Source organism: Bombus flavifrons, chromosome 9, assembly GCF_040668555.2.
Source record: "Bombus flavifrons isolate JBK064 chromosome 9, iyBomFlav1_principal, whole genome shotgun sequence".
NCBI lineage: Eukaryota > Metazoa > Arthropoda > Insecta > Hymenoptera > Apidae > Bombus > Bombus flavifrons.
The window spans coordinates 3,697,130-3,723,473 of NC_138450.1; the positions used below are offsets into that span (position 1 = coordinate 3,697,130).

Genomic DNA, 26,344 nt, shown 5'->3' on the forward strand with positions numbered 1-26,344 from the left:
TAGAGGACACTGGTATCAGTAATAGAGAGGAATAAAGTACAGTGGGCGAACAACAGTGGCGCTTCACGCCAAAGCTATTATGGCTGTGATCAATTCGCTTCACGGAATCTCGTATCCATAGAATATATATATCAGTGATACGATCGCGCTCGTTTCTTTTCCCACCAAAATACCCACTAGAGACAGAAACTGATACCCCGAATTACAGCCCAGAATATTGCTCTCTCACTCTTGTGTTCTCTTCACTGGTTCTTAAAAGAACACGCAGACTATTTGTATAAGTCTATGGTCGAAACGTAGTTCCTTCACATCAGTGAGTTCCTTCGGAGAGCGAAAAAGATTAGTGACATCGATACTTGGCGCATGCGTTAGAAAGGAAGACTTTCGCAGGCGCCACCTTGTGAGACAGTCCTATCGCAGAAGTTATTTCGAGTAGTTCTTCGGTGGTTGTGTTAGTCCGGTTTTCCCGTGATTTTTTCCGATCTCAAAGGATCCCGGTTACTGCTACTCCGTTAAAAAGAGTGAGTATCGGACTCCAAGTACGCGGACTTTTATTCTCACGTTGCATTCGTTAGTTAGTACGTTGATCTAACTGTTAAATATACTGCAACCAGACGTGACAGGTTCTAGCAAAATGGCCGTGCACGATTTACAACAAACGGTTGTTCCGCGTTCGCCCGATGATCTTCTAGCAACGCTTTCTGACCGACGTGACATTGCCTGACAGTGTACACTCGATCAAATACCGATTAAAATACCGGTTGATGATTTTCGGCCAGTCATCCAACCATGTTCCACACATATTCAACATACATGTTGCACGTCACTTCGAATTGATTTTTTCGCGAATGACCGTTTGCGTCGTGCGGTGGTACAACCGCTTTGCCGCAACTCGCGAGCCAGCCTACTGAAACGTTTGTACCGAATTTCAGTTTTTTCTCCAGTCTCAAGCATTATCTTATCTGTCAGCTACCAAACGATGAGAAATGATCAGATTACATCTTTTGACAGACGTTGTTTGTGCGAGTTGCTGTCGACTCAGCGATCAGCTGTCGAGTCTGTCAGCGAACTGAATTCCTTCTGATGTTCTTATATCTTCGGAATATTATAACATGGATTATTTGATCAGTCCTCGTCGCGGGCTTATATCTCTTAAGGTTACGCGAATTTTTTCATGAAAATTAGCATTGTTGTCAAACGAGTCTTGAATTCGTCCTATTCGTACGCGCGTAAACGAGTCACGGTAATGTTTGAAGCAGTGAACGATTTCGATCAACTCGTTGTGCCAACATGTAAGAAGATTAGAGTCGAGAGAAGCGAAGCCACAGGTAGATTCACGGTGCACGGGGTCGAGAAGGCCAAGAGTCGCTCACCCGTACTGATGATCCCGGAAATAGTCGTTGCAAAAATTCATTGGTCATTAATATCAAATGCGCCTTAGCAAAATCGCGAATTAGAAAGCAACTCGATGGTTTAATCATTACCGTCTGAAATAATATCTGTGTTTTCCTTCATGTTTTTCTGTGAAAATTTTCTACGAGTTTGAGTTTCTTCCTTTTATTAAACATGGTTTTCTACTCAGAGATATAATTTCATCGAGTTATATCTACATCTAACTCAATTCGTAATAAAACACTTTCGAAAAGTGGGGTTGTATCTAGTCGAAGTGGCGTCAATACAAGACGTATCAATACCATTGTTGATATTATTAAAAGAGATTTCGTTGATTGATTGAACAATTCTATTATGAGTTTTTCTAGTGTATATTAACGTGACTGGCCGTAGGGAATTAAAGCAGGCCGTGATGAATATTTGAATGCACCGTAAGGTGAAATACACGGCAACGAGGGTGGGCGGACAGCCGGTTTATCGATTACGGCGCATCGCGCCGATAAGCATCGTCATAAAGCGTCGCGACGACGCAGCGCGCTTTCTCGATTGTCAAGGTCCTTCCTTTTAAAGTATTTGTTCCCACGACACGTTTCTTTGCGTACGAAAGGCAATCAGGAAGATTGTTCGAAGAGAGCGTTTTTTGATCGTTGGGTCAGACTCGAACATTACCGGGAAAAGATGGCCGCTCTCGATTCGTTCATTCTAATTGGCTGATTTCGTTTCGTATTCGCCAATTACAGTAGACTTTTGTGACCGCCGTTCAATCATCATCGTCCAATTGCGTTCCTGTTTATTTGGTCGTGACCCGCGTGTTTTGCCAAATGTTATGTCATTCCACGGATCGCATCGCGAGGGTGGGTTTGGCAGGGGCTAAGGAATATAATCAATATTCTGGTCCTTGCTGTCTCTAGCTGAATAAAGTGTTGCAATACTATCGAAAACTTTCGTTACAAATAAAATTTCACAATTTCAGTCTTATATAGATGATTAGGTTTTATTTAAGGTATTAATTAAGAAAATTTAGTGATGCAAAGTGGACAATATATGGATATGTTGATATTTACAAACGTTGTTTACAAATACTACGTTTAAGTATTAACTATGCGATCAGTATAGTTATACAGAAATACCGTACGTATTTAATTCTTTTTCTCTTCTTCTTTGATTTTGTGTAGTAATCATATAAAATTATTTGATATAAAAATTTAGCATATTGTTAAGGTTATTAGTTGGGTTAGGATACAACTTCTCAAGGAAAATATTCTTTGAATGATGTCTGATTTATAACATAAAATAGAGATTTTGAAATGGAAATTTTTTCAAAAACTAGAATTACAATTGTGTGCAGAAATCTTCTACATTGTTGTTAAGTTTAATGTTTCTGATAGTGAAGATCAAAAAAATGAACGAAGTTTCTTGTCGAATCACCTCCTATTTTACCATCAATGGAAAGTAAAATAAATTATGAGAGTTAGGAGCATGTTATTGTTCCGATTAAGGATTTCAGGACAGACCGCTCTCACACATTCGTCTGAATTTCCTTTCATGCTCGTGTATTTCCTTTCTTTTCCTATTTTTTTTTATTAAATAAGAAAATAACTGTTACGCTGGAAGTATTTTAAACGGTAAAGCCTAGTTAAACAGTAACTTTTGTAGGAATACAAAAAATTATATTATTTTATAGTTTTCTCTCTGAGAAATTGAAATCATATTTGCTCTTTTTTCTTTTTTTGTTATTTAATTTATGTAATTGTTAGTAATATTCTTTTCTGGTAATAGCTGTTAATTATCGTTTTGAAATGTTATCCCTTTTCCCATAAAATCTAATGAAAAATAAAGTATTATTTAATTTTAATCGATCGATTGACCAAGAGGAGGAGATATTGGATTATGATGTTGAAGTATCATTTGCGATTGAGGAATGACAGCACGTGGCAAGATTGTTATGCATGTGAGATCTTCTTTAGACGCAGTAACTGCAACTGTTGAACAAAATGGATGTCTATTTATTTAGAATTGCACATTTTAATTGTCAATTTCACTGGTTAATTATACTCATAACAAAGAACGAACTGAGAGTCTCTATAATTACAAATTTGAATCCTTATGTTGTCAACATTGATTATTTCCCAATCAAAATAATCTATATAAAAAGAGATCCCGATAAAATTAAGAAAAAGGAAACAGAATTTTATAAGGAAAAATAATCTTATAAATTAAGTGGTGTAAAATAAATATAAAAAGGAAACTTTATTACTTTCTCTCGCAATGTAATTTCATTTACGGAATGTAGTCTCTAGCATTCCACGAAAGAATTACTATAATTCTTCTATAAAAATTAGATACTGTATACCTCACTCCAATAGACAATTGTTTAATAACAATCTTTGATTTTAGAATATAATGACCGTAATCAAAATTTATAATTTTCAACGTACTGTATTTCTTTAAACATGAAACTGTGTTAAAAATTAAACTGTCTATTTCCTATTGTAGGCGATGTCGATGGCTGGGTATTAAAGCAACCAGGAGCTGACTGGAGAAAAATCTAGTCGCGCTCATTTGAATCACTGTTGAGTATCAGCCAGTAAACACACGCAAGGATCATGAAAATGGTGCTGTCTCAACGTCAGAGGGAGGAGTTGTAAGTTTCAAATTTTCTCATTTATCAAAACCACTAGAAAATCTGATTATATTACGTTACTCTGACTACGTTATTCTGATAACGTTATTCTGATAACGTTATTCTGATTATATAGAGTCAAATAGATCCAATAGAAGAATATCATTTATCTCTACTCGTCTGGGAAGGAGACAGTTCATATAACAGTTCATATAATAGGAATTCATCGACTCTCCACGCTTCCTATGATTTTTTATTCAAATAAGTAGAACTTCATACTCACATGCGTAGATTTAATCGACAGGTATTCAATTGACCGAGTATTTACTAATTAAAATATCGTTTCAATAAACGAAGTTCAAATGAATTGATTTCTGGCTGTTATTATTTAAAAATTCTTTAAATTAACGAGTGTAATTACAAATATTGTATAAAAAGTAATATCGTTTCTTTTGAAACGGTCATCTTCTTTAGAAAATAATTTATTTTTTAAATAATTATTAAACATCATTTACATCTTATAAACATCAAATATATCTTTTGTATATCTACTTATATTTAAAATTTTTTATTTTGTATATTGAAACTTCAAAATTTCTTACATAATAGCTTTTATGTTTTTATTCTTTTCTTTTCTTGGTAGCATGATATTAAAATATAATTGAAAATATGCATAGGAAGAAATTTGTTGAACAATCAATCCTTATAAGATCATAAATTGTTATTATGACTCTGACAGTTCTTGCAATTGAAACGGGATCGAAATTGAACAGTAAAGATTTATTGTTATTGCAAAACATCTACAGGAAAGGAGCACGTTGCGTGAAATTTTTATCGCGCGATTATAGCCGGAGCATGTTTTGTAACACGCAATGCATACTAATTAGTAATGAAGGAGCACTAGCGATGGGTTAGAATATTCTGATAATGAGAGAGACGAGAACGTTTGTTCGATTTTGGGTAACCCTTATCCTTAGAACTAGTTTAGCAAATCGGTTGGAAACCACGATAAACCAATTTATGAAAGACTAAACAGTAGTTGTAGGATTGGAAAGTGTTGAAAAATTCTTGTTTGGATTCAAACTTTTCCAAATATATGAGGAATTTGGTAAAAGCGAATCTAAATGTTTTAATTGTGTATAGTGTTAAATGTATAATTCTGTATTTTAATAATTTTGCATGAATAGAAGTAGATTTAAGAATGTATGTGTTAGTAGTTGATGATTAATAATTTCGAGATGTACATCAAGATACTTTAAAACATTTGTTTAGATATTGTTTTTATCTTAATAAATCTACAACTTTTCACTTCTTTACTTTTTTTATGAAAGGAAGTTGTTCAGCGATATACATTTTATTTTAACGAATATATGGATGACAATAAGTCGATCAAGATAAAATGGGCAAAAAATAATATGTTACGAACAGTTATTTGCAAATGAAAGTACATACTATTTACTGAAAGAAACTAAGGTTCGGTAAAGTATACATGTTACGTGTTTCTAGTAAGAATTGTTGTAAGATTTATATGGTAGTAATAACACAGGCAACGCACCAACATGTCAATTGTTACGCACATGTAAGGCGTGCATAATGAGTAGAATCACCGCGAGAACAGGAAAAGATGAAAGGGATTGCAACGTAACGAAATTTTATCCAGTAAGGTCGCATTAATCTCAGTTGAATACGCGAGAACAAAAGACCCCATTGCGTACTAGCCACTTTCCTTTTCTTTCTTTTTTATGGTGATATAATTTAGGCATTGGATTCAAAACATTACGAATATCGAAATCTGAGATCACTCTGTAAGTATTGCGAAACGTATAACATTTAAGATATCACTGATAAGTACAATTAAAAATGAGACGAATAAAATACAATTAAATGTTATGTAACGTACAAAAATAGCAATGCCAGACGACGGTATTGATTTCATCTTCGTTAAGAATAATCAATTATTAAGATGATAGGATATTTGGAAGGAAATTAGATTATATTATACATAGCGATGTTTTCAGAGAGAGAAATGTAGTCTGTTAAAAGTATCTTGATAAATTTGTTCCATGAATTTTGATGGAACCATGATGGTTTTTAGGTAATGCATTTTTTAAGAGTGAGATGATGTATTGCTTTTAATATTTTAGTACGATTTTGATGAGAAAGATGGTGATAACAGAGTGATGATGATAATTTAAAAATGTTTTCGTATTTCTCTTCGAGTGCTTGTAAAATGTTAAAAATCATACATATTTACCACAGTCTTGTTTCTCTTAATATTATGAATTCTTCTAGAAGAGTTTTGAAAAATCTAGTGGCTCCACCTTAATTTTATAGAAGTTTAATTAGCTAATGAGCTTTTGTTTGAACAGCGATTGTAAATACCAGAAAAGTGAATGTCCTTAAGTAGTTAACAGCTACTTAAAGCTTTTCTCATTTTGAAAAACAGGCGTGTTTCGTAAAAATATACAGTGGAACGTATAACGAAATAATTCTAGCGAAGTTGGTAGAAAAACTGAGATAATACGGAACTCTTATGAAATTATATAATTTTCATATAAACGTTGGATTAAACTGCATTTGCATATACCTTTCTGGCTGTAGCATCACATGCTAATCATTGGAATTAAGCATAATTAGTTTCATTCTTATCTTGAAATGCCTTGATCCAATGGTTGGAAATTTATATCGAGAAAGCTAAATATACAGATTAAATAAGTGAAACCCAAGTAAATATGTAAAATGATAAATTGTTTTAGAATTTGAAAACCTAGAAAAAGACAACTTATTAAGTATTTATCTCTATCCGTAACTGAAAAAAGTAGTTTGTTTAAAAGATTAGTTAAAGTAGTTTGTTTATAACTTTTCACTTTGTTTTTAAAATTCTTAATCGACTAATTTTGAGTTAATTATTGAACTTGTAGTAGATATACACGTGAGAAATTATATCGAGCATATATTGAGCATATCGATAAAAATAATAATAATGCTAATGGAGTAACGCGAATAATAATTACTGATGGATGAATAAGTAAATTAAAATGTTTATTGTACCTGTGTATTTTCTGTATTTCGATGTACATACGCAAATCAAATATGATGACTGTGTGATGATTTATTCCGTATAATAGGTTTTCATTCGATTCCAGCGAAATGATCTGTAAACATAAATCTGACTCAGGTTCGTTGGGTACATGAATTAACCAGTGTCATCAATCATGAATCACTATACCTCGTATTTCGAAATGGGATAGCAAATGGAATAGAAAGAAACGAGCTCACGATAAAAGAGAAACCCAGCGAAACTACCGTTTTAAACAAATATTTCTGAGGAAATATATTTATCTTTCTCGAAAATGCAAGCTTGCTAAAGATCAAACGAACATAACACACTTCCACGTTGTGTTTCAACGAGAAAACGTTTTTACGCCTTGTGAAAGTATTGTGAAATAATTTTGTAAATGGAAGCAAGTTACTTCAATGAAAAATATCGAGGAGCTTTCGTAAATATTTTCTGAGAAGTTAATCTTAAAATAAATTGATTCAATAAAGGAATTGATTAATGTTTAGCCAATTTCAGCGTGTAAAATAAGAGTAAACGTTACATACATATCATGAAGTTAATGTTACTTTCAATCGGAATGTTTTACCTGTCCATAATGACGTCATACGTAGTCGATAGGATAACCATAGTGTATAAAAGTGTCATTCATGAGCGTGTGATGAGGCGTGTAATATTTTCAAAATAATGAGTCTGTTTCAAAATTTGTATACTTAAATCCATCTTTTTTTCAATGATAAAAAAATTAAGGAGAGAATCAAATTAAGGGAACATTGGCAAAAAATTAAGATATTTATATCTGTCTCAAAATTAATGACACTCGTGACAAATTTCTCTGTTTCGAAGATTTTTATCACCAAATAATGATTAATTTTACACTGCGCGTATCAAATTCTTTTTATGTTTCTCATTCAGTTATCATTACATATTTCGTATATATTGTTCGAAATATTAAGTGTCGTATATCATCACTCGATTCGCTGGAACCTTCAGTCTTGCGAAGCCTTACAATTTCAAATACTTCCTCTGATGCTATTCATCTTGCTCCTTTCTCAGTATATCATTTTATTCATATACATCTTTCAAAAACCTATACGAATCTCGTTAAAAATGTACAAACTCACGTGTATATACTTTACGACATTCCTTCAACTATCGCCACTTTTTGTTCCATTTGCTTATTTTCTTGATGAATGAAAGAGCTAAAACTATCGTCGAACTGAAAGTGATTTTCATCGTGTCTGCACGAAACCTTATAACTATCCTCGAGCGATCAATTAATCGGGTTCGTTTGAAACGTAGGGACTGAAATTAGCATGGCAAAAATCAATAAGTCGGCGTGACGAAAAACTGTGCGTTTCTATAATTTTCTCCTTGAAGGGGGACTGACGGTCGCGGTCGGTTGTCGCGTCGGGAGCCAAGGGTTGTCGGTGTTCGCGATACAACCCCCCGCTCACCCTTCGCGATGTTATTAATGGGAAAACGGGACAACATCGATCGCGGTGTCGATCGATGCCGACTAATTCCGGTGACGTCAAATCGGTCGTGGATCGGCGCGTGTCGTGCGCGGCAGCTGGCGCAGGAGAGGGCGTCTCTTGAGCACGCGCGAATAGCGGGATCGATAACGCGTCGAACCGGTGGACGACGGCTGCCAGCCTGACCCGGGAGAGAAAGAAACGAACGAGCGGGGAAATGCAGAACGATGCAGCCTGATATCCGTTAATAAAGAATGGATTGATACAGTTTGAATTGATACGATCATACAGTTTGTTTAGGAAATTTTTGAAACAGGCGTTTATGGATAGGTCGCAGATGCTTATGCGAACTTACATTTTTTAAGTTTAGTTTTCTATAAATAGTTTTCTATAAATTTATAAATTCATAAGTTATAAGTTTTCTATAAATAGATGAGATTTAGTTGGCGAGGAAATGATAAAGTAAAATGGTCGGAAGTACAAAAGGATGCGGTTGATATTCACGGGCAAAAAACGAATTGGTTATGCATAGATGCAGTTGGTCTAGGAAATTTTCTAAATACTTATTAATTGCTTTTTTCCCGTGAAACTGCTAATAAGGTGATCAGAAATGCGAAAGGACGCGGTTGATATTCGCGGACAAAAAACGAATTGGTTACGCATAGATGGCTAGGAAACTTTTCAAATAGTTATTTTCTTTCTTTTGAGCAACTGTTAATAAAGTGGTTAGAAATGAAAACTGACGCGGCTGATATTCGCCGGCAAAAAACGAATCGGTTATGCATAAATACAATTTGTTTAGGAAATTTCTGAAACCTTTTTTTTCTTTGTCTTTTACGAGGGAATGTTACATAGTAAAGTGATCTGTAAGATTGATGCGTGTGATTTTAGCTGAACTGAAATGTTTGAAGCAGGGCGATTCATCAACTGATAGTTATTAGTAAATTGACAAGTTATATTAGCGTCAAAAAAGGAAACAAGAATGATAGTGTTGATTTGGCCTAATATGTTACACCTAGAGAGAGTGAAGTGGGATAGGTTCGTAAGGAATTAAGCGAATTTACTCTCTTGCTATTATTTTTAAAGAAAGCAACTTCCTACTGTCGCTTGTGTGTTATTAATTGCGTCTCTCAGGAGGCACACTGATCGATACCATAAATTGAAATAGCAGAGAAGAAGGATGAAACTACAAGAATTTTCAATTCTTCGTATCATCCTCTTGTAATAAATAACCTTACGGAAGTAAGATCGTCTATTTTTATGGAGAAATTCAATGCTAATCATATAGGGGGATAAAAATGAAAGTGTAATTGATCAGTTTGACTGCTGAGAAGCTCGATTATCAACTAGATTCTCTCCTATTCATTTGATTGACCGCCTACAGGTATACATTTTTCTGTTCTCGGAGGTGAAAATACTTCTGATCGTGAGAGGATTTAGATAGCGGTGACTAAGCATCTAAACACCATTCCACAAGAAAATTTTCCTATTCTCTTTCGCACATTTCTAGAGCAATACAAGACGTGTGTAAAACGAAAAAGGGATTACATTGTAGTTTAACGAATACATTTTTCTCTATACCTATTTAGAGCTTTATTTTTTTTATTGTATTATTCGTTCGTGCAGTTTTATATGTCATTATATTATTTGAAACTATTATGTAAATAGCTTGGATTTCGCAAGAATATGGAAGAAATGTGAATCACGAACGAAAATCATGGTTTTACAATTAACAGGCTGAAAACATGGTTGTGGGGATTAAGTAGGTCAGAATGTAGAATCGAAGCATGATATAATATGCAGGGAATGTGTTGCATGCAATGAATGTTATAATTTCGATTGCGAAATAAATTTTTCTCAGTCTTACATCATCAGTGGACGATAGCTTTGGAAGAATGACATATTTTTTAAAAAATTGCTAGTTTCGGGAAGCCTGCAAAAATGATAAAACAACATATTTATTGGGAGGGGGGTGTTATGAATATTGAATAAAATTACTATTTAAAATAAAATTCAAAACAGCGCCGTTGTAATTCCAAATTTTTGTGAAGCATAACCTAAGAGTTATATTAATCGCGAAAGAAAAAGATGTTTTCGTTGCCAAATAGTTGAGTAATAATTTTCTACGTCAAATCTTCTATTTCCTGAAAAATGTTCTTTTTTTAGTTGCGTCACTCCTCTAGCAAAGCATACAGTAGAAATTGAGCGTTCAATACCGTATAATACGAATAGGAACGTATTTGAATTTGCTTCGGTATTTATCATCAATTCTATTAGTTGCTGTAAATATTTATACGTACACTAACCTAACTTGAAAATTCACATAATTTATTTACATGAATATTCGGGTTACTGATCTCATCATACTTAAAATCTGCCAGTAAATAAATTATATTATTAAATTTCACAAGTTAGAAACGTCATTTGCGACAACGTAGTTATTTGATAATGAGATATACCTATTGATAGTTGATTATAGCTTTTCAACGCACAGACTAGTAATGGGCAGGTGCGTTGCGAAAGAACTTTCTTAACGGCATATATGGAGGTACTAAAAAACTTTATTGAAAGCCAAAACGATATTTACAGCAGGTATTGCGAAAGAGATATAGAAGAACAATGCATCGAATGAGTGGTACGCACTGTGGGAAAGTTATGTTAAAATAATATCGACGCTTTGAAGAACGATGGTCTAAAAATAAAAATGATAGAATGTTTGAGGTAGTGTGCTGATTGTGAGTGCGAAATTCTCAAGTATCTTCCTCGTTAACATATGAATTGACACTCTTTCAGCTGCTACTCTATTAGGAATCCATTGACAAATGAACAGTGACGAGTACTGTTTATAAAAATTATATAACTACACAACTTTCCTGTAACAGATGGTAAATATGAATATCGTTTGTCTTAATTAAATTATCTGTAATAAATATATACTCTTATCATAAACACTTTTAATTTTATGCAAATGAACTATTTTAAATTCTAACAAGATGACGCGAAACCGAAATGATTTCATTTGATTTATTTTTATCTAGCTTAGATATACATATTATTTATATATACGATTAGTATGCTAGAAAAAGGAGGTCGTTCTATTAATTGTAGTCTTTAGTTTTGTTCTAAGGGAATAATTAAAAAATTTAAGGTATTTAAAAATATTTAGTATTACTGAAAAATGTTGATAATAGTAGAAAGTATATGTTGTAATAAACAAACGAATACAAGGAACATTAGCATACTAATTTTATGAATTTATGCGAAAACATGATTATAGGTTTCTCTGATACTGTGAACTTGAACTTGGAATACTTCACTCAATGAATCTATTACCTTAGTTAGATCGAGTTGTGGATACTTAGAGCGAATTAATTGATTAGGTTTACACAACGTACTAATTTCGCTGCGTATGTAAAATTCTGCAAAATATTGCGATTGCAAAGGAATCCTTTTCCTGTTTTTGTTTATTTCAAAATTCTTTCGTTAGAGTTATGTTAAATTATGTTAAAATATTTAAATTAATATGCAAAATGGTTGTTGCGTAGAATGAAATTCTTAAATTCTTAATCACTTTGTTCACTCTGATAGTTAGATAGTGTTACTGATAGGTAGTGTTAAGAAAACTGACACTGAATTGTTAAGACATTCAAAATGCCTAAAAATGACGTGAATATTGTTAATAAAAAATTACGAAGTCAGGAAAATATCCAGGGTACGATCCAAAAGAAATGAAAAGATTGTATGTAAATATACATGAGCCAAGTTGAATTCATGCTGCAGATAAATTTCTTAACTGGATAATAGCTCCAATTATGGAACGATAAAAGTCCTGGTTAATAGGCAAAACGAAGAAGAAATAATCAAACTGTCCTTTAATTTACATAAATTCTACTACCTGATAACATTATAATTTTACAAATTATAACAGGAACGTTTTCGGAGTAGATCTCCGGAAGTTTGAATGACTAAACAGATGCGTCATTATATTAAAGTGCAATAGGATCTTTGGAAAGAATATATAAGACCTGAGGGAGGTAAAGGGTTTCATTGATCATCGCAGGTGGCCACTTAGAGTATATCTACCTCTTACCAGGCTTCAGTGTTTACGATTCGGTGCTCTTTAGAGTCAAGTGAAACTTACGCCTCGTTGTTAAAACGTTCATTGATCCAGTCATGATCAATGACTGAACATGCCCTCTTTTTTCTTATTTTGTTTGTATTTCGTTCGTAAAAATCGTTTGACCACGAAAACATTGAAATCCGGGAAACAAGGAAATTGCTACCTAGGAATATTTGACGAGCCACCGTTGGCTAGCTTTCGTCGCAGGAAACGATCGATTTCAACTCGGAATACTTGATGAAGCAGTTCTTTTTTGTTCGAGTTCAAACCGATCATTAATGCAGAAGTTATGAAACAACGAAATTAGTGAGCTAATCATGGTTGACGCAAACCAATTATTATCACTAGACTGTGGACTTTCATCTAAACTTATATTTTTATAAATGCAATCAAGTAGAGAAATGGAACCTAAGCAATTTGTTTTAATCACTGAATAGATATTATAACGAGTAGTATACTTGCATCTTTGCACCTTTAAATTTCACATAGGCGTGTAAAAATGCACAGTCTAATGATAATTGGAAAGTTAGCAAGATCAGCAAAATTAATAATTTTTTAATATTTAGTGCATTAAATGTAGGTTCTATAAAAAATTATACAATAATTGTAATTTACTATAAAAATAATATTTAGTATGTAATATTCTAATAATTAAAAAATTACTATAAAAATAGCTCTAAAAATTGTAAATTTTTCTGTGAATTTCAGTATTTGGTGGTTCTTTCATTAATAATTTTAAGTTTAAACAAAATAATTGTTATTATTATTTTCTTTGGAATCTCCCCATTTAGTTGTTAAAATAAGAAACGATAGAAACTAATGTTTTGTAGGCTAGTGAATTTTACAACTGAATTGGCAAGTGAAATGGAATTTTTAATTTATTTCTTTAAGTTACGGGTAATTACGATATCGCAATTATGCACATGGTTGAGCACGGTGTTAAAGGGAAATGAGATTCGCTGGATTTCTTAATGAGACAATAGAGGGTAAAAAGACGTAGAAAAAGGTTTTTAACTGTGCTTTAAGTCGTATAGAACACTCGAGTTGAGTGTATACACAAAAGTTGGGGAAGATCGGCTTGGCTGCAATGAGACCTAGCAATCGATAAAGCTCCTCCCCTTCGCGTTGGTCAACGTTTCTCCCATTCTGTTTCGTTAACCATGTAAGAAAGTGGAAAATAATAGGGGAGAAGGGTGAAAGTGGTATACAACACGATCGATACGAACCACCGTGTAAAAGGGTTTCAAAAGCATTCATTTTTGAAGAGATGTAACAGAGAATTGCAGCTTCGAGAGACGACTTTTTTAACGACGCGTTCCGCGTTCAGCGGAAGGTTCAGCAAAAGGATCTGTTTTGTGCTGCACGTTATTACAGTAATAAAAGACAATGATTTTTTTGGTACAAATTTATGTAACATTTTTTTATTTTCTTTTAATCGAAATCTTTCTGTGACTTTAATAATAATATTTAGTAACATTTCTTTTACTTTAGAATATTTATAAATATTATTGATAAATAAATTGTTTTTGTATTAACACATAATATTCTTTTTTAATTGAAAACTTACTTTTTCATATAGATATTTATTTGTCATTATAATTTAAAATTTATATGATTTGTAATAATTAAAATTAAAATGGGCAATATTAATAATATTCACTCCTTGGTATTCATCGTCGCAGTTATTATTACACGATCTCGGAATTATGCCGGTTTTACACATAAATGAAACACTCTCTTAGTAAAATTAAAAAAAGAATAAAATCTTGAGAATAGGTTTAAACTTACATTGATAGCCTATGAATGTTTTATGATCGAAACTACATTACCTTACCTTTTTATCGTATTAGGTAACATTTTTTTCAAACATCTCTACGTTCATACTATTGTTACAAAACCTAGATTATTTATTGTATATTCGGCATCTTAAACCTCACCATGAAATTGCTATAAGTAGTAGGATGGTCGTGACACGAAACAGTGAGTGATTTACAGCAGAAAAGGGTTTTATTCCACTTGATGTGAATTGTTCAATTGAAGAGTTGAGATGATAGTAGACTATGTTACGGTCAGAACTGAAGACTTCCAATGGAAATAAAATACTTTTTTATGTCTATTATCTCATCTACATTATTTATCACTTGCATGTTATTGATTTTTAGTATTTAACATATTTATAAATTCAGAGAAACAATAAGTGGTAAAGAATATATTTAGTTAAATTTATTCATTTTTTGTTTACACTCAACTGTATCTTGTGACATCGAAAGACGAGTTATTCAAAATGAAGTTCTCTAAAACTGATGTAAGAATTAAAATATATCATTTTAATATTTATAAATATTTTTACCATGCAGAATTTATACCTCCTTCCACTAAAAATATTTTTTTTACTATCTCTTTTATCGCTTACGTCTTTTATCATTTCAACTTCACAATTATTCAAGTAACTTCTTAAGAATCTTTGTTTCAACATCTCGCACGCTCTTGTCTAATGCATTATTTATGGAATAGTTACTTCCTCGACTTCTCTTTGGTATCTTATTCAAAGAAAGAGGATTGTTTACGAAAGTAACAGACTCGTTCAACTAGAAAACTTTCGTTGATCGATGCAAGAATCACTTTCTAAAAGCTACCTTGTTATTCCGGCTTATATGGAACTATAATTAAAGAGTTGAAATTTACACGTAAATTATAAGTAGCAAGCCGTGCCGATAGATTTTATTGCAGAGAAATTAATCTGCGTTATCTCGCATACTTTTATTTATGTGTGCCCTGTTAAATGTTAATAGCCAATTAATGATACAAACGTGTTGATTATCTGGTAGAACATATTCCGTGACTACGTTTACTTTATGCATAAGATTGAAGAAGGCTCTGAGTGTGAATAGAAAATGATTTACAAAGAGCGTTAGAAACAAAGATAATATTCCGTTTTTACTGTAATGGGGTGCCTGGTTAATGTAATTATTGGAGAAAATATTAAGTAAACATGTACATATATCAGTTTTCATGTAATTTGCAATTATTAGATATTATACCATTGAAATTGGTGAAAAAGACGATATTCTTTGTATTTTATTTTAAAGCAAAATTCGTTCGTATTGTTGGTTTGCTAGAAGAGTGACATAACTAAATTTAGAAAATAGAAAGTAATTAATTACTGAATTATTTAGTTATGGATATTTTTTTTTCTCTTACAATTTGGCTAATACCTTTTGGATTTTAATCTCATGACAGCTGATTTTTAATTTCGTAACAATAACCACCAGAAAAATTATTTACATCTTTTGTATCACGCTAATGCAGAAGAATCGTAGATTTTATTCAGTCTAATATGTAAAACCCAGATAAAGATGAACCTTGTATTGTTATTAAAGGTACGCGGACTTCACAGTGTATAATTACATTACTTACGTAATTAGAAATACTAACAAAGTACTAAATAGTAGATAATATATCACTATTACTCTATCCTACATTTATTCTACTACACTTGGTAATTTGGCAACGAAATGTAAGGTTCATAATTAATTGTACATAATATCAAAATATTTCCAAGCTGTTTAAAATTTAATACAAAGATACTTCATAATGATTGATGAAATATATGTACAGTGAAAGAGAATTCCCGTCTAAATAAATTAATTAAATTAACCACGCTATTTGTATGAAATGAATTGATTTGAGAAGGGCAAAAACAAATTCAGGCGAAGAATCTAAGCAGTAGAACCGCGTACGGATGCAGTTCTCGTGGCGCGTTCCTGCGATGGGAAACCTTATATCTCGAGTACGCGATACCCGTTGACGGGTGTGTTAAGGTAAATGGAAAAAGAAGAGCAAAAGAGAGTGGAAAGGGATCGTCTTCGCATAAAAGAAGAATCGGCTGAGTGACCTCCGATCCTTGAAATTCACGCGAGCATAAAACAACCAGAATCGTTTTGTCTGACCTGTTTCGTGCATAGCAATCTTTGACCCACTAAATCGATCGAAAATCGATCAACATTCTTTGTTCTTCCGTATGGCGCATACTGGCCCAAGATCGAAAAACCGAGAGGTTCAGGTCGTTAAATAGTTACAAATTTTTATACATAAAAATAAATCCTGATACGTTTATAATAGACTAAAAGTTAGGAAATCAATTTCTTCACCAGAAACTTTTATAAGTAATTATAGAACTAAAAGATAATATAGATGAATGAACTATAGTTGGGTTAATTTTGGTTTTTGCAAATATATAACGTAACTGGTTTTTGCGAGAAATAACACGACAGATTAAGAAATAGGAAATCTATAAATAAAAAAATTATTATGTCCAAAAGAGTGGGAATCCGGTTGACGAGTGAATAATAAATGAAGCAGTAATTCACTAGTAATATTTATTTCGAAAATATGGGAAAAAGAATTAAATTTCGAAGCGTTCTTAATAATTTCAAACCTGCAATTGCTACTTGAATTACTTAGGGTAAATTCATTGGAAAATAGCTCCAAGGAATCTATAAATAAATAAATCATTTTTGGGTCGTTTAATTCATCTTTTTTAAACCACTGGATTAAATTTCGTTTATGTGGACCAGCGTGCGCCGCCTCGAGTGACGGTTCGACGAATGCGTTTTCGCTCACCTGTGTAACTTTCTCTGCTCGAGATTAATCGACGGCCGGGTCCTAAAACAGTTGAATAATTAGCGAAATGGCCATGTCCCGATAACTGGAACGAAGAGCAAAGTGGTTCGCGGCGATAGTAATTTATTACGTCTCGTCTCTCGTTTCGATCAAGTGAAAGGTCTCGGTGGATCGTTGAAAGAGAATCGATCGCGCTTTCCGGCTATTTGCTTTGTTTGCCGGCATTTGAACGGTGCGGAACAAAACTCATGGTGATAATTCGCCACGTACTATCACGTGAAGCAGGTGAACAGAGACGAACGACCGACTTCAGGCCTTTCACCCCGGCATAATTCTGCCCGACTTTCAATCTCTTTCCCACGTACTCAACCTGTGCCCTCTATTGTATCGGCCTACGTTGCGAACAGTTGTTAGTGAAATGTCATTATTGAAAACCATAGCTCGACCACTGACCGTGATACGGTGGTTAGCGCATTTGAGGCGTTAAAATGCTTCGAAGATATTAATCTAAGCTATATGGAAATGTTGCACGTAGGAATGGAGTCCGGCTGATATTGTATACAGGTAATAAGCCTAGAATAGCTATAGCACGGTGTGAATACTGTGAGAGCATTTGTATAATAGGATTCTTTTAGAAAATGTCTTCGATACAACTTGATCTAAAACTAATTTTTTTTTTAAATTAAATACGATAAGTTAAAATTAAATTAATAAAGTTAATCTTTCAATTTATCAGTAATATCAGATCAAATTGAATAGGAATATTTCCTACATTGGAAAAAGAAAATTTGTCACTGCAAAATTGTTGGCTATGGTTAGGATTTTTCTATTTCAAAATAATTTCCTCTAAAATTATAGGTGAATTTAATAGGGATGACAATCTTCTAAAACTGATTTCACGAAGAAATATCGAGCGATGAAGATTTTTCTGTTATCAAACGACAGTGAAATATTTTTGTGAACTGTTTCTTAATTTTCAATGTCTTTATCGTATATTATCATCTCATTTTTATGAGTATATCTTCATTTATGTTCATTTACTTTTAATAGCACGAATATGAATCTTTTCTAATATCTTTCAAAATGGAATGTCTATAGTATCTATTACTTTTTGCATTTGTGAAACGTGTTTGCTCTCGCATAACACGATTTCCTACAACATGTCTTCGATAAACCATGAAACGCGTCTTCGTGTTATAACAGGATTACCTGTACTAGTATAGGTCCAAAGAAGAATAAATTATATACATATATACTACTGTTCAAAAGTTTGGAACTACTTAGTAAGACGAGAATATGAATTTTTTAATGAAAAGAAAAGTACAAATAAGACAGACGATACACCAATATTTTAAACTATTGTATACAGTTGTTACTTCATATTTATTTAAAATGATTTATTGTTTTATGTCATAGTGATTTGATTTTTGAGAAGATACTGTCGATTCAAAAATTCGAAAAATATTATAGCGAAGTTAATTTACTAATAATTATAAAAGATGTAAGTTAATTTACTACCTAACTACTTGCTATTAATTAGTAAAACGACGGTATAATAACATAACAAAAAGGTTTAATTTAATATTAAGAATAGCGACCTGTATCTGTGAAGCACTGTGTATTGCGAAGGAGGAGCGACGCGTGTAAGTTCGCAGCGTTATTTCACACGTTGAAGCGACGAAGAAAGTTTGTTTCATGAAATGAGGCTAACGGAGAATGTTCAAGTACCTCTGCTACTTCCGTTAATGCAAAGATCTCATCTTCCTTCATCACGACGGGGATTTCAAAGGCGATAACGTTTCATTTGTAAACAAAAACGTGTAATTCAGACACTATACGGATTAACAGATTATTAAATACACATAGAAATCGGTGGTTCAACTTTGATGACTTATATTAGTGACTGAAAGTAGGAAACCTCTTGACATTATTGGTTTACGTAGCAAACAAACACGATAAGATTAAACCTGCGAAGATTAGACTGTGCTCGTTTAATGATTCTAATATCTATTTTATAATATCATGTTTGGGCCAACAGCACTGCTATTTATTAATACAAATTTTTTGGTACATAAAAAGAAATCCTTCAAATACAGGAGCGATTCACATATTTTTAACGTATTGTTAGTATGTATCATATATTTCGAAATTAATAATATCATAAATAGAAAAATTTCTTTCTTGATGTTTACGTAGCAAGAAGTAAGAACCGTAAATTACACGAAAAGGATATACAATTAATTTGCAATTTTTTAAATGAATAAATTAAAATAACGATGTTTTGGAATCCTGAGTACTTTGAATTCTCTTATGAAAAGATACATGTGATACTGCCAACAATGTTTATTTAAATCATACATTGTTTAATTTTTTGAGTATTGCTTCTTTACGTCAGATACACAGAGTTTAAATATAACTATGTACTAACGTATAAGCAACAAGATAGTGCGAAACAAATTGCCTTGCATCGATAATTGCTATACAGGAAAAAGTTGTCACACATGCGGTGCTTAATGAATTATGCTTCCTACTTAAAACTGGTTTTGATTACAAGGTTACACACAATATCGGAGGCGGTTGTTGTTAGCTATCTCCACAATATGTCATACTAAAATTAATCTATTATTTCAGAAATAAGGCGATTGCGGACTATCTAAGCACCAATGGCTATCAAGATGCGTTGGAAGCGTTCAAAAAAGAAGCTGATATGCCTGGGGAAGTAGAAAGAAAATATGGAGGTCTTCTCGAAAAGAAATGGACTTCCGTCATACGCTTGCAGAAGAAGGTAAAAAGATTTTAGTATCTTTTTGCAGCTCTATAACTGCTAGTTAATAAGTTTTCAAAAGTAGTAAGTAGATTAATAAGTAGATGTAAGAAAGTACATCTAAGAGAAATTACTTGTACAGAGAACAAAGTTTGTAGAGAAGATGTAAATATTTTTTAGTAAATTCTGAATATGTATGAAGATATGGCAGTACTGGAAGCATTAGTCTTAATATGTATGGAAATATCATTTTCTAAATTTTGTATTCACATTAGAATTTTAACATAGATCCTTAATGTCAAGTTATTCCTTGGACTAATTTTTGTTAAAATAACTCCTATAAGCTAAAGAGATTATAAGAACGTTCACTTTTGTTGAAAGGTACAAATTGCAGTATTGCTACAATTTGCAGTATTGCTATAGGTGTTGTTGATCTCATGAACTTATCAATTAGTCTTTGTCTATTATTCGTTATCAAGCATTAATTTCAAAGTATTGACATACTACCTTTGAAATTAATTGCTTTTGTTACAAGTAATTTTAATAAATAGGATAAAAGGCGACGCAATAAAATGAATATGAGTAAATAGTGAAATATTGTTTCAATGTTCTAGGTAATGGAACTAGAATCCAAACTCTCTGAAGCAGAGAAGGAGTTCATCGAAGGAGCACCGACACGTAGCAAACGATCACCATCCGAGTGGATACCAAGGCCACCCGAAAAGTACAGTCTTACTGGACACAGAGCTCCCATCAACAGAGTCATTTTCCATCCGGTTTTTAGTCTTATAGTATCTGCCAGCGAAGATGCCACCATTAAGGTAGGATCACTTACTTTTCAAAGTAGACAGGAATCGTTGAAACTAAATGGCAGATATTTTGAAACGAGTATGTTCTTAATCTAAGAAACGATATTCATGGTAAACGACTTCGGTATACTCGTTTCGAGTCAAGCCAATTGCTTTCAACTTTTTTCCAGCTGTGTTTCCTCTCTGTAAGTTATCCTCCTTTAGTTTTTACTAAAACTGGTTTCCTCACTTGTGTTAATTTCACTTAGGTGTGGGACTTCGAAAGCGGCGAATTTGAAAGAACATTGAAAGGACACACTGACAGCGTACAGGACGTTTCTTTCGATGTCTCTGGGAAACTGTTAGTCTCATGCAGTGCAGACATGTCTATTAAGTTGTGGGACTTTCACCAGTCATTCGCCTGCGTGAAAACCATGCACGGACATGATCACAGTGTCAGCTCTGTCGCATTTGTGCCACAAGGGGATTTCGTAGTGAGCGCCTCTAGGGATAAGACCATCAAAATATGGGAAGTCGCGACAGGGTATTGTGTTAAAACGTTGACGGGACACAGAGAGTGGGTACGAATGGCCAGAGTAAGCCCCTGCGGGGAACTAATTGCTAGTTGCTCGAATGACCAAACGGTACGGGTTTGGCATGTTGCAACAAAAGAAACGAAGGTACTTTCATACGATCAAATCGTAAACTTATTTTAGAATCTAAGGTTCATTCCTTACGATATAATTTTACTGTGATTTGTAATTCAAAATTATGCATTTGATGTAGGATCTCTTTTCATTTTAAAACAGAGGATTTTTTAAAATATATTTTCTTATCTACTAATTAGTTGATCGTCGGATAGTATTTTGTATTAGAATCTTTATTACCACAAGTGTGTGATAATAAAGCATTATATAACGCAATTAAGTTGATTTTGAGACACTTGGCTACGTAGCGTAATTGTTCTGCCAGGTAAAAATTAATCAATTAGTACGAGTAGATTAAAAACGAATGTTAAAAACGAGGTAAATTGAAATTTAAATTGAAATTTGATAATAGTAATCCTACGAAGCATTTAAGTGATTTGGATAAGGTTACTATATTATTTTACTGAGTTGTTGTGCAGTAAGCCAGATGTATGTGGTCACATTTTTAGTAGTATTTTATTAGCAACTACTACTTGTAAAGCTAAATAATTGTATTTGCAAAACATCTACAATTTATAGTAATAATAAATTCTAAAGAATTTTAAGCTTCACCAGTGCTCCATTATTCAATATATCTTTTTAACGAACATTTCTTGATTTAGGTGGAACTCAGAGACCACGAACACGTAGTGGAATGTATCGCATGGGCACCAGACAGTGCAAGGGCATCGATCAATGCTGCGGCAGGAGCAGACAACAAGGGTGCCCACGAAGGACCTTTCCTCGCATCTGGCTCGCGAGACAAGGTAATTCGTATATGGGACGTCGGTGCCGGTGTTTGTCTCTTTACCCTCTTGGGACACGACAACTGGGTTCGCGGCATCGTCTTCCATCCCGGTGGCAAGTTTATCGTCAGTGCCTCTGACGATAAGACCCTGCGAGTCTGGGACACGCGCAACAAACGGGTAATGAAAACCCTCGAAGCGCACGTCCACTTTTGCACTTCCGTTGGTGAGTATACAATTCGCAAGCGGCCTTCATAGCTTAACGAAACGCATTTACTTGGAAATTTAAGAAGCTATGAAGGTTTACTTAATCATCCAAGAGGTATAGCGGAGTTGCCGATTAAAAAGATTAAGTGATCGTATAACATATTGAATCATTTTTGTTATCTTACGTATGATTAAGTGTTTTGATTACATAAGTTAGGATATTGTTATTGCATCTCAAGTTTCGTTTTGATCAATCTTTTTAATATATTCTGTATTTTATGTTTGAATATGAAATAGTTCATAAAATTTATGTATATATAATAATAATTTATGTATATAAATAGATGCGTACCTTAAAGGTTAATTGAAGCGTAAATTTAGATTACTTTAAGATTACTTTCTCGAAATGTTTACGGTTATCGAAGATTTTTCTAAATAGCATTATATCCTAATTAATATCAAAACAAATTGTATTGCATATCACAATATGGCCTTGATATAATGTGAGTTTATAGATTATTCGATATATACACCACCGGTGTGCTATTTTTACGATACATTGATCGGAATAATTTATACATCAATAACTACCAGTTGAATGATAAATCTTATGAATTTTTATGTTGCCGCTGCTAAAACTTTGAATGTTTTTGCTTCTTTAATCCTGAAACATGATTAATATATCGTCTTATCTGTAGTGGTAAAAATAAAATGAATCGATAATTACGTGAATCCAAAAGCGATAAAAGTTTGGGAAAGTTATTATTTATTTCTCGAAACTGTTGAAACAGTGGCCTACATATCTTTTAGTGTAGTTTTAAATCTTAATAATATGTATTTAGTGCTATTTATTAAGTGCTCTGTTTTTTGTAACTTATTCTATATGTGATGAATTTATTTTGAAATTTCTGTTAATTAGGAAAAAGTATTAAGTTCACAAACTTCGAAGAACTGTTACAGCAATGACAGTCTAGTTAAGGGAAAAAACAATTTTTATTTCATATCTTTGACAAAGTATCTTATCTCTGAGTAATCATAGTTATGTAATCTGTTACTCAAATATAAATAGCTCAACTCTGCCATGATATATCGTATGAAAGACACTATATGATAAAATACACTATTTATATATATAACATAATAATAATTATTCAAAAGAATAAATGTTTAAACTCCTTAAACTGAAAAAAATATTGTTTCAGTAATCTGCATTTATTGATTATTGCATAAACTCCGCATAAATTGCAGATTTTCACAAAAGCCATCCTTACGTGGTCACCGGTAGTGTCGATCAAACGGTGAAGATTTGGGAGTGCCGCTAGTCACCAAAACATCAGGGTCTCGTTAAACCTTCGTCGAGGAAGAAAGATTTTGGAGAGAAGGCGAACGATGCGCGTCGAATTCGATGAAAAGGGCCGAGAGAGTAAGCTGCTACAAAAAAAAAAGTTATCGTACATACTACTATTATTAATATTAATATTATTATACACACATAAACACGTACGATTAAGAGCTCTTTAATTAATTTATAATAAAGTATAATTAGTAATTATTAATATTACATATACGTTTTACGGTAACGAACTGCACGATTCGAGGAGAGTCGGTCGAAATTAACTTTCTTTCATGAGGAGGACATTGCCATAATTTCGTCGACGATGAAAAAGAGAAAATAAGAGAAGAAGAAATTCAAGTGTTTCGAATTGACTGACAAAAAATGTACCGACATAACAATGTTGCTTCATCGAAACGATTGGTTGATTGTTTCACAGAAACATTATCCCACTACGAAGCATGTTATAATTGTACATCTGGCTCGTTCGAACGTGTCGTCCTCCTCGATCCATCGACAATGACGAGAATTTCGGCTTGTGTTGCGTCTCTGGAATATAAGAAAAGAACATAGTCGCTCGTTTGCTATGCTGACCTCTCCTCGAGCGTTCTTGACGATGTGACATCGGAAAATGACATCGATACGTATAACAAACAGAGATTCGCGCGCGCGTGCGTATACACGTATTAAAAGAAAAAGGTATAAAGAAAGGTATGCGAGGCGTCATCATTTGTCGTGTACTGTGAGCGTCGATAAAATTGAATCCAGCCTCCGACCGAGTACGTGGCATGTACTTTCGTACAAAAAAGTAAAAGGATACACGATGTAATAATAACAAAGTGCGAATGGACGTGCCAAACGGGTGGACAGATTTCAAGTGACGTTGAGAATCGAGTAGCGCCCATTTGGAACGTTATATTCATACTCCATATTCCGTATGTGTGTACTATTCATACAAATGGACTATTTCAAATTGTTCCCCTGACAAAAAAGAGTTAAGCGAACGAACGAACATCTAATATGATTGGCCGAAGGCGTACCTAATGCGGAAGGAATAATATAGTGTATCGATAAACGAGACGTAGGTTTTCGGCAATGCATGACGTCCAAGCAACGTGCATTATTAACGATAATACTAGAAGCAAGGGACGGCCAAATGGAGCGTGCGATTCGTGAAGAAAATACGAGGAAAATATGTACAAGCATGTATTCGTATGGAAGTACTTGAGCCGCATAATTCGTTGCGTGGGTCCCGAGATACGAGGGGTATTAGTTGTATATTTAGCTCTAAACTACTATTAGCGGTAGTGCAGACGTAACGTAGACAAGAAACATGAGAAAAAAGAAAAGAGAAAAATAGAATCAGGCCACGAGTGTACGATCGATCGGTACAAACACAACACACACCATATATAATATTTACGCAGGTATTCATCGAGACCTCGTATAACAATGCTTAATTGATTAAGGCCGATTTTTCAGACGATATATTCTATTCTCCGCTATTACACTTTTCCTACCATTTTTCCTCCCTTGTCTAAGTAAAAGCCCTGTATTCCCCTGTCCATTTGCCCCCCCCCCAAAAAAAACCTCTCCAAGAGATATATATAAATATATATATATATGGTACTAAATTATTTTGATGAACAATAAAAACAAAAGTTCTCATTCAATCGTTTAAGATGGTTCTGCTGTATTACCTGTGTGTTTCGTCGTCGTTCGTGCATCGTTGTTTGCCATTTTTCGATCCATTGATAATAAAAAACCTTGTAGTAATCACAAATACTGGAAATTCTGTTCTTTTGGGAACAACAGTCCCTATTTGTCTACTATAAAACGGATCGGTGAAATTATGGAAATTCTTCCGTAAGGACAAGACCAATTGTAATATTTTTTATTCGGATCAAACAGCCTCGGTCGTCTGTCGATTTGAAACTTCGTTTACTTTTTCCTTCCCCTGACAGAATTTAATGTAGCACTCTTGTACAAAACGATTCTTTGGAATCGGAGCGTGGCGGGATCGCACGTCTACACGTATGGTGTTCTGAAAAGGCTCGCGTGTAAAACCAGAACAGACTTCTTTCTTTCTTGTCAACCGACCGACCTCGTGTACCTCGATTTCGTTCGCGAGGCATGTACGATACTCGCAGGTTCCGTAGAGGCGAGCAATGCGTACGATTTAAGTCACGACTCCGCAAGTACATGCATGTCAGTATTTTACATTTATAATATAGAAAGAGAGAAAAAAAAGCTAACACGTACACAAACACGTATACACACTCATGTATATTTATAATATACGATATATATTATACGTATATATACACACACGTACACACACACATACATACAAATACACAAAGAACACAGTGTGTATATATACACACATAAGTATATTATTGTAATTGAGCAGTAAAAACGAAAATACGCGTATCGAACAAGCTAAACTTAACCCAAACACAATTCGATGTTCGGTATTTATACGTAGGATGACGTAATAAAAGTAATGTCGTAGTTGCTTTTCGTAAA

General features: G+C 33.5%; 1 protein-coding gene across 1 annotated transcript; it reads left to right on the forward strand.

The window, feature by feature from the left end:
• The first annotated feature begins 365 nt into the window (after positions 1–365).
• Positions 366–26,344, forward strand: Lis-1 (LisH and WD40 domain-containing Lis-1). Its single transcript, XM_069119812.1, has 7 exons — positions 366–521; positions 3,889–4,036; positions 19,923–20,076; positions 20,670–20,876; positions 21,113–21,523; positions 22,153–22,501; positions 23,731–26,344. Exons 2-7 carry the CDS (start codon positions 3,999–4,001, stop codon positions 23,802–23,804), a joined length of 1,233 nt encoding a protein of 410 aa, XP_068975913.1. The 5' UTR covers positions 366–521; positions 3,889–3,998; the 3' UTR covers positions 23,805–26,344.

What these genes read in the sequence shown, in the direction of transcription:
- Lis-1 (XM_069119812.1), top strand. Translation starts at nt 3,999, where the DNA reads ATGAAAATGGTGCTGTCTCAACGTCAGAGGGAGGAGTT. An exon ending in CAACGTCAGAGGGAGGAGTT is followed by an intron (nt 4,037 to 19,922) that starts GTAAGTTTCAAA and finishes CTATTATTTCAG; the next exon opens with AAATAAGGCGATTGCGGACT. An exon ending in TCATACGCTTGCAGAAGAAG is followed by an intron (nt 20,077 to 20,669) that starts GTAAAAAGATTT and finishes TCAATGTTCTAG; the next exon opens with GTAATGGAACTAGAATCCAA.